Genomic DNA, 13,079 nt, shown 5'->3' with positions numbered 1-13,079 from the left:
TGCTTATGTCATGCAATAAAATGCAAATTAATTACTTAAAAATCATACAATGTGATTTTCTAGATTTTTGTTTTAGATTCCATCTCTCACAGTTGAAGTGTACCTATGATAAAAAAATTACAGACCTCTACATGCTTTGTAAGTAGGGAAACCTGCAAAATCGGTAGTATCAAAAACTTGTTCTCCCCACTCTATGTTTTTCTGTGAATTGATGCTGACCTAACATAATTGCAAGGTGTGCTTTCGTTGTAAAGCCTTTTCGAAATCAGACACTGTGGCTTGATTAACGAGAAGTTTATCTTTAAAATAGTGTATAATACTTGTATGTTTGAGAAATTTTAATTATGAGATTTCTGTTGTTTTGAATTTGGCGCCCTGCAATTCCACTGGCTGTTGTTGAGATGGGACGCTAGCATATCCCAGAGAAGTTAATAAATGGATCGCTAATCACTTTATACAATGCACTCTAAATAATGCCACTTTAATAATGTTTACATACCTTACATTACTCATATCACATGTATATACTGTATTTTATACCATCTATTGCACCTTGCCTATGCCGCTCGACCATCGCTCATCCATATACTTACATGTACATATTCTCATGCACCCCTTTAGATTTGTGTGTATTAGGTAGTTGTTGGGGAATTGTTAGACTACTTGTGAGATGTTACTGATATTTGATTTGATTTGACAAGGAGGAGGATGCAGAGCGAACTGCAGACTGTACCCCCTTGTCACCATCCTCATCACCCATGGTGAATGACCATACATTATCTCCTGAAGGGACAGTGAACCACCTTGAGGACTGTGCTAAAATAAATGTTTTGGCATGCTTGTTTTCATATCCACCACTCTTGACAACTGTGTGTCTGAATGTGAGGAAGGAATTATGTTTATTATGCTCAAACCTGGACAATGCCACACTTTCAATACCCCTGAACACAGGGGAACCTTGGTACCGCCATTCTGATACCCGTCCCACACCGGGTTTGGGGACATCAGCAACAGTAACTTACCCCCATTGACCAAGCCATTTAGGAGCACTTTGCCACAGTAAATTAATAGGGAGCAGGGCCTTCTGCTAGGGTTGCAAGGTCTGCTCCTTCTGCTCCTTTTGCAAGGTCTGCTCCTTCAGAAGCACCAAGATGGTCAAAAACTGACCATGAAGCCGCCCCCTGGATCTAATTGGGGATCCTAATAAATAGTAAATACTAAATCCAATGCTGAATGAAACTGAAAAGGATACACATATGAGAACAATAAAGTATGTAAGAATTATGTTATACATAAATTATATAAATGAGATGTGTAGTGAATTACGCTATTCACTGAATATACAAAACATTAAGAACATCTGCTTTTTCCATGACATAGTGAATCCAGGTGAATCCAGGTGAAAGCAATGATCCCTTATTGATGTCACTTCTAAAATCTACTTCAATCGGTATAGATGAAGGGGAAGAGACAGGTTAAAGAAGTATTTTTAAGCCTTGAGACAATTGAGACATGGAATGTGGATTGTGTGCCATTCAGAGGGGGAACGTGCAAGACAAAATATTTCCGTGCCTTTGAACAAGGTATGATAGTAGGTGCTAAGCGCACCGGTTTGTGTCAAGAACTGCAACACTGCTGGGTTTTTTCACACTCAACAGTTTCCTGTGTGTATCAAGATTGGTCCACCACCCAAAGGACATCCAATCAACTTGACAAAACTGTGGGAAGAATTGGAGTCAACATGGGACTGCCTCCCTGTAGAATGCTTTGACACCTTGTAGAGTCCATGCCCCAATGAATTGAGGTTGCTCCGAGGGCAAGGGAAAATAACCCCATACTTACTGTAAAATATGGTGGTGGATCTTTGAAGCTACGGGGCAATTTTCCTTCCACTGGTCCTGGTGTACTTGTTAAGGTTAAAGGCATCATGAACTTTACCAAGTACCAGGATATTTGAACCAAAAACCTGGTTGTCTCTGCCAGGAGGCTAAAACTTAGTCACAAGTGGCTCTTCCAGCAAGACAATAACCCCAAGCTCACCTCAAAATCCACCAAAAAAAGATTGCATTATAACTGCAGTTAGAGTGCAGTATAACTGGAGTATGCTGCAAATACTGTGTCCAAAAGAACACAGTTTTATTTCTGCAGTTCCCCCCCAAGATAGTGTAGCAGTGCAGATGTGGTTTGTCGTCCTCTCGTTTACTTTTTGTATTTTTCATCTTTTTTTGTATATATTTCAATTTATTTTTCAATCTCTTTTCGATTTCTAAATTAAATATACCTTCCGGTAACCTGCCTCACTCAATGTGACACGGATCCGCTATTTTTTTTTAGACCTTATAGCCAAAACCTCTATCAGGAGCTAGCCATCAGAAGCTAACCAGCTAATTAGCTACTAGCTATTTAGTCATTGTTAGCCACTGCTAGCGGCCTTTTTCCTCTGCACAGGCACCAGCTGTTTTTTAGCCTGGATAATACCTACCAGCCTCGGACTGTTTTTATCCAATACAACGCCGGATTCCTGCCGTAAACCCTGGACCAATACTCCTGATTATCACAGCTAGCTAACTATCACCTAGTGACCCAGCCCCGAAGCTAGCCCTGAGCCAGGCTGATCTCCCGGCTATCAAACAAAATTACTACAACTACAATACCTCTTTCGCCATCTGGCCCGGTCCCTTTGTCGACATGACGACCTGCCAGACCACCACGACTGGTCCGCAGACGTAATTCCATCCGACGTCGGAGCAGACGCTTCTACTAGCCCCGGCCTGTTAACTTGCTTGCTAGAGTAGCAACGACTACCCGGCGGCTTACCTGTTCCAGCTATTGCTGTTCACAGGACCTTATGATCACTTGACTACATAGCTGATGCCTGCTGGACTGTTCATTTATCACGGAACTCCACTTTGTTTACTTTTGTTTATCTGTCAGCCCTAGCCCCGAACTCAGGCCCAGTGTGTAGTTACCTGGTGTTGTTGTCTTAGCTGATTAGCTGTTGTTGTCTTACCCGCTGTTGTCTTAGCTAGCTCTCCCAATCAACACCTGTGATTGCTTTATGCCTCACGTTATGTTTCTCTCAAATGTCAATATGCCTTGTATACTGTTGTTTAAGATAGTTATCATTGTTTTAGTTTACTGTGGAGCCACTAGTCCCACTCTATATGCCTCAGATACCTCTTTAGTCCCACCTTCCACATATGCGGTGACCTCACCCAGTATAAGCAGCATGTCCAGAGATGCGACCTCTCTTATCATCACTTAGTGCCTGGGCTTACCTCCACTGTACCCGCACCACACTATACCCCTGGCTGCACATTATTCCCTGAATCTTTTCTACCATGCCCATAAATCTGTTCCTTTTATTCTCTGTCCCCAACGCACTAGACGACCAGTTTTGCTAGCCTTTAGCCTTACCCTCATCCTACTCCACCTCTGTTCCCCGGGTTATGTGGAGGTTAACCCAGACCCTGCGTGTCCCCAGACACTCTCATTTGCTGACTTCTCTAATTAAAAAAAACTAAAAAACTTGGTTTCACGCATGTTAACATCAGAAGCCTCCTCGCTAAGTTTGTTTTCCTCACTGCTTTAGCACACTCCGCCAACACTGATGTCCTTGCCATGTCTAAATCCTAAATTAGGAAGGCCACCAAAAATTCTGAGATTTCTGAGATACCCAACAACAACATTTTCCGTCAAGATGGAACTGCCAAAGGGGGAGGAGTTGTAATCTACTGCAGAGAGAGCTTGCAAAGTTATGTCATACTTTCCAGGTCTATGCCCAAACAGTTCGAGCTTCTAATTTAAAAAAATGAATCTCTCCAGAAATATGTCTCTCACTGTTGCCGCCAGTTATAGACCCCCCTCAGCTCCCAGCTGTGCCCTGGATACCATATGTGAATTGATTGCCCCCCCCCATATTTCTTCAGAGTTCGTTCTGTTAGGTGACCTAAACTGGGATATGCTTAACACCCCAGCAGTCCTACAATTTAAGATAGATTCCCTCAATATCACACAAATGATCAAGGAAACCACCAGGTACAACACTAAATCCGTAAACATGGGCACCCTCATAGATATTATCCTGACCAACTTGCCCTCTAAATACACCTCTGCTGTTTTCAATCAGGATCTCAGCGATCACTGCCTCATTGTTTGCATCTGCTATGGGTCTGGGGTCAAACGACCACCCATCATCACTGTCAAACGCTCACTAAAACACTTCTGTGAGCAGGCCTTTCTAATCGACCTGGCCCGGGTATCCTGGATGGATATTGACCTCATCCCGTCAGTCGAGGATGCCTGGTCGTTCTTTAAAAGTAATTTCCTCACCATCTTAAATAAGCATGCCCCTTTCAAAGAAATGTAGAACTAAGAACAGTTCTAGCCCTTGGTTCACTTCAGACCTGACTGCCCTTGACCAGCTCAAAAACATCCTGTGGCGGACTGCAATAGCATTGAATAGTCCCCGCGATATGCAACTGTTCAAGGAATTCAGGAACCAATACACGCAGTCAGCCAGGAAAGCAAAGGCTAGCTTTTTCAAACAGGAAATTGCATCCTGTAGCTCTAACTCCCAAAAGTTTTGGGACACTGTAAAGTCCATGGAGAACAAGAGCACCTCCTCCCAGCTGCCCACTGCACTGAGACTTAGTAACACAGTCACCACCGATAAATCCATGATAATCGAAAATGTCAATAAGCATTTCTCCACAGCTAGCCATGCTTTCCTCCTGGCTACCTCAACCCCGGCCAACAGCTCCGCATCCCCCGCAGCTACTCGCCCGAGCCTCACCAGCTTCTCCTTCACCCAAATCCAGATAGCAGATGTTCTGAAAGAGCTGCAAAACCTGGACCCGTTCAAATCAGCTGGGCTAGACAATCTGGACCCTCTCTTTCTAAAACTATCCGCCTCCATTGTTGCAACCCCTATTACCAGTCTGTTCGACCTCTCTTTCATATCTTCCGAGATCCCTAAAGATTGGAAAGCTGCCGCGGACATCCCCCTCTTCAAAGGGGTAAAACTCTAGATCCAAACTGTTATAGACCTATATCCATCCTGCCCTGCCTTTCTAAAGTCTTCGAAAGCCAAGTTAATAAACAGATCACTGACCATTTCGAATCCCACAGTACCTTCTCCCTAATGCGATACGGTTTCCGATCTGGATTGCCACGCTCAAGGTACTAAACGATTTCATAACCACCATCGGTAAAAGACAATACTGTGCAGCCGTCTTCATCGACCTGGCCAAGGCTGTCGACTCTGTCAATCAACGTATTCTTATCGGCAGACTCAATAGCCTTGGTTTCTCAAATGACTGCCTCGCCTGGTTCACCAACTACTTCGTAGACAGAGTTCAGTGTGTCAAATCGGAGGGCCTGTTGTCCGGACCTCTGGCAGTCTCTATGGGGGTACCACAGGGTTCAATTCTCGGGCGGACTCTTTTCTCTGTATATATCAACGATGTCGCTCTTGCTGCTGGTGATTCCCTGATCCACCTCTATGCAGAAGACATCATTCTGTATACATTTGTCCCTTCTTTGGACACTGTGTTAACTAACATCCAGACAAGCTTCAATGCCATACAACACTCCTTCTTTGGCCTCCAACTGCTCTTAAATGCTAGTAAAACCAAATCATGCTTTTCAACCGTTCGCTGCCCCCACCCGCCCACCTGACCAGGATCGCTACTCTGGACAGTTCTGATCGAGAATTATGTGGAAAACTACAAATACCTAGGTGTCTGGTGAAACTGTAAACTCTCCTTCCGGACTCACATCAAACATCTCCAATCCGAAAGCAAATCTAGAATCGGCTTCCTATTTCACAACAAAGCCTCCTTCACTCGGCTGCAGTTACTGCACTATTACTGCAGTTACAAAACTGCAATCTCTTTTTGTAAACAAAGAAAATATTGACCACAAAATCAACATGTTTTTAGGCAAGTTGAGTCTGTGGACTTGAAACCCATTGAAAGCATGTGGTTTTAGTTGAACAGGGCAGTCCTGTGTTTTTGTGTGTTTCCAATTTCCACAATCCAGCTCTTCAGCATCATCTCATTAAACGGCCTGCTGCACTGGTCTGCACTGCCAGGGCATTATCAGTGCCCATGGTCTTCCAATGCCTCACAGGATTTTAACTAGATGCGTACACAATACAACTTAACTACATATTATAGACCCTTCAGAAGACCAAGTCCACCACCTAAATTGTAATTTTTAAATACAGAACATATAGGCTAATTGTTATACATTCAAAACGATTATGCAATGGGCTATAGGCTAATGCAAGGGTGCAATCATCATTGCCAAGTTTGACTTACACTGCTATTTTGTCCGGATGAATGCACCATGGCTTGGTTATGAGCTGAATCCCCGGTGAGTGCGAACGTAGAACTAATGAGTTTCAACTCATCATGTTGCCCCGGGGTTGAGGCATCTTCACTGTTCCATCGGAATCCGGACCAAGTTGCTGTGCTCTCCGCTGTCTGGAAGCTACGCTTTCGTCTCCTTCCACGGCTCCTAAAACTTGCTCCAACCTTGTTTTTTGATAATTCACGTAGTTTAAGTCTATTTTCTCTTCCAAAACAATTCATCTTATTATGTCTAGTGTTATTGACGGATACTTTATTGAGGGTGGCAGATGGAATATATATGCCCGAGACACTTTGATGCTGATAAAGCTCCTCAGAACTGGAAAGTTTCTCCCTGCTCTGACGTTTTTCAAATCCACGGCTGTATGATTTATTTGCAAAGTGCTGCTCGGATTTACGCACCGAAATGACCTCCCCATCACCGGAGACGCGCGCTAAATATTCCGCAACGTTGACTTCTTTACATCTGCCATTAAAGGGGTGACAACGTGGTGACTTCTCTGCTAACCCCACAATTTCACCCTCTGGTACTTTTCCAAATGGGTCAAATATCACTTCAGAGAGTTCACGGGGAGCCGGCTTGATAACGGGGAGTTGGCATGATGGAATGCACCTTATCTCCGTTTTGATCAAGTCCAGGGTGGAAGTTAGGGTAAAGAGCCACATCCACATAGCAATGTAACAATAAGAGCAGCAGCCGGGTACGTTTGCCTCCATCCTTGGTTAAAGTTAGTCCGCTTTGAATTGTGTCTTGTAGATAATAGAATACTTTTTAGGGTTTGATTATTATCTGTTGAATCGTTTCGGGAACGTAGGTTGATACGGTGCGCGAAGAAGTGCTCAAACAAGTAGTGATGCAAATGATGCACTGAGGAGGAGCTGGCGGTTAGATTCAATCATGATAGGAGAGAAAAGAGAGGGGCTATATTTCCCATGTGCTTTCTTCCACATGATCTCAACCACGATAGAAAAATAATGATTGGAACATATTTACCATGATTACATTTCCATTTGATTTGACTTACTGTTTAGGGGAATTTAGTCTCTGGATAACATAAAAAAATTAGAAATTATTTTAGTCATAATTTAATAAGGAACAGCCCTTAAAACATACTAATGCATTGTTAATGATGCACTCCATTGGACCAATTGATGCATATAGGCTGCTTAATTTTTGTCAAGACATTTTGGCTACACTTTCAAATCAACTTAGCCTATGTATTTTTTTTGCTCAGAGCAGTCTTTGGGGACCATAACTATGTCCACACTTTGTATTGCCATTAATATGTCATTAATAGACCAATTATAAGACATGGGTTCATAATTTGAAATTCCTTATTAGTATATTACATTTTCAAACGCAAGTAACATGGGTAAGAGTTATGATAAATCACTTATAAGGCATTTCTTAATGAATAGTAAATCAATAAATCATAATTATATTCATATAACATTTTAATACCCCTGTTCAAAATAATTTATCTTGTCAATGTCATTCTTACAAACGCATTTATAAATCATGAGTAAAAAATAACCCTCCCTTGATATCTTTTCATTTTCTATCAGAATGGACGGTTAACTGAGCAAAGAGCATCAGATATTCAGCAGTAACATTCCTTCAGACAGCAATATGTAGATAGTGACTCAAGGATATTATCCTGCCCATCACCGTGTCATTTGCTCTGGACTTTCACCTTAGTTAATGCCATGGAATTACAAGTGTTGAAATAATAATGTGAAATATAGTGCACTCTTGTAAAAAAAAAGTTATCTAGAACCTAAAGGGGTTCATCAGCTGTCCCATTTAAATAACAGTTTTTGGTTCCAAGTAAAACAATATTGTGTTCAATGTAGATCCCTTTCCACATGGAACCCAAAAGGGTTCTACCTGGAACCAAAAACGTTTCTACCTGCAACCAAAAATGGTTTTCCTAAGGAGACAGCCCAATAAAACCTGTTTGGGATAAGGGGCAGCATTTTCATGTTTGGATGAAAAGTGTGCCCAGAGTAAGCTTTCTGCTACTCTGACCCAGAAGCGAATATATGCATATTATTAGTAGTATTGGATAGAAAACACTCTGGAGTTTCTAAAACTGTTTGAATGATGTATGTGAGTATAACATAACTCATATGGCAGGCAAAAACCTGAGGTTTGTAGTTTTTCAACTCATCGCCTATCAAATATACAGTGTCTATGAGGTCATATTGCACTTCCTAAGGCTTCCACTAGATGTAAACAGTCTTTAGAACGTTGTTTGAGGCTTCTACTGTGAAGGAGGGGGGAATGAGAGCTGATTGAGTCAGGGGTTTGCTAGAGTGGCATGAGCTGATCACGCGTGCACTTGTGAGAGTGACCTGCGTTCCATTTCAATTCTAAAGACAATGGAATTCTCCGGTTGGAGCATTATTGAAGATTTATGTTAAAAACATCCTGAAGATTGATTCTATACATCGTTTGACATGTTTCTACGAACTGTAATATGACTTTTTGAACTTTTCGTCTGAACTTTCGCCTGGACTTGCCCACGCCTCGTGAGTTTGGATTTGTTTACCAAACACGCTAACAAAAGGAGGTATTTGGACATAAATGATGGACTTTATCGAATAAAACAAACATTTATTGTGGATCTGGGATTCCTGGGAGTGCATTCTGATGAAGATCATCGAAGGTAAGTGAATATTTATAACGCTATTTCTGACTTTTACTGACTCCACAACATGGCGGGTATATGCATGGCTTGTTTTTGTATCTGAGAGCCGTACTCAGATTTTTACATGGTTTGCTTTTTCCGTAAAGCTTTTTTGAAATATGACAGCAGCTGCATTAATGAGAAGTATATCTATAATTCTGTGCATAATAGTTGTATCTTTTATCAATGTTTATTATGAGTATTTCTGTAAATTGATGTGGCTCTCTGACAATTCGCCAGATGTTTTCGAGGCACAACATTACTGACCATAAAGCGTCAATGTAACTGAGATTTTTGGATATAAATATTAACTTTATCGAACAAAACATACATGTATTGTGTAACATTAAATCCTATGAGGGACATCTCATGAAGATCATCAAAGGTTAGTGATTCATATTATCTCTATTTCTGCTTTTTGTGACTCCTCTCTTTGGCTGGAAAATGGCTGTGTGTGTTTTTGTGACTTGGCTCTGACCTTACATAATCATATTTTGTGCTTTTGCTGTAAAGTATTTTCGAAATCGGACACGATGGGTAGATTAACAAGAAGTTAAGCTTTAATTTGCCGTTTTGCACTTGTGAATGTATGAAAGCTACATATTTCAAAAAAATATATTTTGGAATTTCGCGCTCTGCCTTTTCAGCTGAATGTTGTCGAGGGGTTCCCCTCACCATAAGAAGTTTTAACACCTGCCCAGTTGCACAAATGTGCCGGAGGAAACATTGTTCAACTGACGACTGAGGTCAGCCTGCAGGCGCCCGGACCGCCACAAGAAGTCACTAGAGCACGATGAGCCAAGTAAAGCCCTCCTGGCCAAACCATCCCCTAACCCGGGAATTGCCTTAGACCGCTGCGCCACTTGGGATGCCAATACAATACTTCTTTATGCAACAGGGATCTTATGTTTGTTTTCGGTAACACTTGACACCCAGCGTCATAACACATTATGACACCTACATAAGAGTGTCAAAACCCATATTTATTCAATTGTGTTTTTGCCCTAGCATTACCCATCTGATTCAAATGATCAACTAATCACCAGGCTGTGCTAATTTGAATTAGCTGTGTAGTGTTAGGGAAGAAAGCAAAATGTGAGGACCGAGTTTGGAAAATGCTGGTCTACACACATAGGCCTATAATCATGATTGACATTCCCAATCACCCATCCATCTGCATTAGGCGGGCTTCCTCTTGTCTGATGCAGCATAACCAAAACAGATTGAGACATCTAGTGCACACTGCATTGCTAATGGCTGCAAATGAAAGACATCTCTGTGCTGCTGACCCCTCCTTGTAACAGGAACATGGCTCAGCTCAAGCAAAGAGATGGGGAGGACAGCTCAATATAGAGACGCTCTAAGGCATCAGTCAAGTCCAACCTCATCCTATTGATTAACTGTTACTCAGGACTAGAATGAAAGAGTTGGCATGGTGAGGATGGCTACCACATCTAATAGAGCCCCAATGTTGGATTCAATCCAAGTAGTCATTGCACAGTATGAAGGATTTCATATATTATATTCTCTGGCCAATGTATTGCCAAAATTCTGCATATTTTCAGCAACTTCATGCACAACTATTATGCTAATAAAGTGAATGATTGTTGTACTACTTTTACAGTAGTATCTTAGAGTTTGACCTACTCATTATCTTAGCTGTGCTGGACACTCAGTCAGATTGGCAAATGGTAATTTCCAAAGATGACAACAGGTCATGGGTCAATTTTGAAAATGAACACAATAGGCATGCTTTTGTGTTAGCTCCTCAAACTTTTAGGAAATAGGGTTTCAAAGGGGTTAACTTCTTATGGCTGCAGGGGCAGTATTGAGTAGCTTGGATGAAAGGTGCCCATATCAAACACCCTGCTCCTCAGTCATAGTTGCTAATATTTGCAAATTATTATTATTATTATTATTATTATTATTGGATATGAAACACTCTGATGTTTCTAAAACTTTTTGAATTATGTCTGTGAGTATAACATAACTCATATAGCAGGCAAAAACCTGAGAAACTCCACTTCCTGTTTGCTTTTTTCTGGAGGTGGCAGATTTTCAACCAAGGTCTCATTGAAATTACAGTGAGATGTGGATGAGTTTTCACTTCCTACGCCTTCCACTAGATGTCAGCAGTCAATAGAACCTTGTCTGATGACTCTAATGTGAAGGGGGGTCGATTGACCCAGGAATTGTTTACCAAACGCGCTAACCAAAGTAGCTAATTGGACATAAATAACGGACATTTTCGAACAAATCAAGCATTTATTGTGGACCTGGGACTTCTAGGACTGCATTCTGATGAATTACATCAAAGGTAAGGAAACATTTATGTATTTTCTGGTTTCTGTTGACTCCAACATGGAGGCTAATTTGGCTACTGTTTTGAGTGCTGTCTCAGATTATTTCAGGTTTTTTTTTTCCGTAAACTCTTTTTGAAATCTGACACAGCGGTTGCATTAAGGAGAGGTATATCTATAATTCCATGTGTATAACTTGTATTATCATCTACATTTATGATGAGTATTTCTGTTGAAACGATGTGGCTATGCAAAATCACTTGATGTTCTTGGAACTAGTGAATCTAACGTGCCAATGTAAACTCAGATTTTTTTATATAAATATGAACTTTACAAACAAAACATGCATGTATTGTGTAACATGAAGTCCTAGTGTCATCTGATGAAGATAATTCAGGGTTAGTGATTAATTTGTATCTTTATGTATGCTTTTTGTGAATGCTATATTTTGCTGGAAAATGGCTGTCCTTATTGTGGTTTGGCGGAGACCTAACATAATCGTTTGTAGTACTTTCGCTGAAAAGTCTATTTGAAATTGGACACTTTGGTGGGATTAACAATGGGAATTGCTTTAAAATGATATAAGACACATGTATGTTTTAGGAATTGTAATTGTGAGATTTCTGTGGTATGAATTTGGCACCCTCTATTTTCACTGGTAGTTGTCATATCGATTGGGATTGCAGCCATAACAAGTTAAACCTTCTTAAGGATCTATACAGATCAGTGTCCCACCCATGGGATGTTTGAGCTAATGTGCGCTAATGTGATTAGCATGAGGTTGTAAGTAACAAGAACATTTCCCAGGACATAGACATATCTGACATTGGCAGAAACCTTACAATCTTGTTAATTTAACTGCACTGCCCAATTTACAGTAGCTATTACAGTGAAAGAATACCATTCTATTTTTTGAGGAGAGTGCACAGTTATGAACTTGAAAAGTTATTAATTTTCCAATTAGGCACATTTGGGCCTAATTGGTTTTTCTTTGTATTATCTTTTACCAGATCTAATGTGTTATATTATCCTACATAAATTGCACATTCCCACAAACCTCAGTGTTTCCTTTCTACCCTGCCTTTCTAAAGTTTTCGAAAGCCAAGTTAACAAACAGAACACCGACCATCTCGAATCCCAACGTACTTTCTCAGCTATGCAATCTGGTTTCCGAGCTGGCCATGGGTGCACCTCAGCCCCGCTTAAGGTCCTAAACAATTTCATAACCACCATCGATAAAAGACAATACTGTGCAGCCGTCTTCATCGACCTGGCCAAAGCTTTCAACTCTGTCAAATCACCACATTCTTATCGGCAGACTCAGCAGCCTTGGTTTCTCAAATGACTGCCTCGCCTGGTTCACCAACTACTTCTCAGATAGAGTTCAGTGTGTCAAATCGGAGGGCCTGTTTTCCCGACGTCTGGTAGTCTCTATGGGGTTGCCACAGGGTTCAATTCAAGGGTCGACTCTTTTCTCTGTATACATCAATGATGTCGCTCTTACTGCAGGTGATTCTCTGATCCACCTCTACGCAGAGAACACTATTCTGTATACTTCTGGCCCATCTTTGGACATGGTGTTAACAAACCTCCAGACAAGCTTCAATGCCATACAACACTCCTTCCGTGGCCTCCAACTGCTCTTAAACGCAAGCAAAACCAAATGCATGCTCTTCAGCCCATCGCTGCCCCCACCCGCCCTACCGTCTAGCATC

General features: G+C 41.3%; 1 protein-coding gene across 1 annotated transcript in view; it reads right to left on the bottom strand.

Moving 5' to 3' along the window:
• Positions 1 to 13,079, bottom strand: part of LOC135511399 (VPS10 domain-containing receptor SorCS1-like) — a 132,064-nt gene that overhangs the window by 92,064 nt on the left and 26,921 nt on the right. Inside the window, exon 2 of the mRNA XM_064932923.1 lies at positions 6,324 to 6,539. Coding sequence (XP_064788995.1) covers positions 6,324 to 6,539 — 216 coding nt within the window. The remainder of the gene's footprint in view (positions 1 to 6,323; positions 6,540 to 13,079) is intronic.

The sequence above is a fragment of the Oncorhynchus masou genome, chromosome 24 (assembly GCF_036934945.1).
Source record: "Oncorhynchus masou masou isolate Uvic2021 chromosome 24, UVic_Omas_1.1, whole genome shotgun sequence".
NCBI classification, from domain to species: domain Eukaryota; kingdom Metazoa; phylum Chordata; class Actinopteri; order Salmoniformes; family Salmonidae; genus Oncorhynchus; species Oncorhynchus masou.
This window is presented reverse-complemented; position numbering and strand designations above follow the sequence as displayed.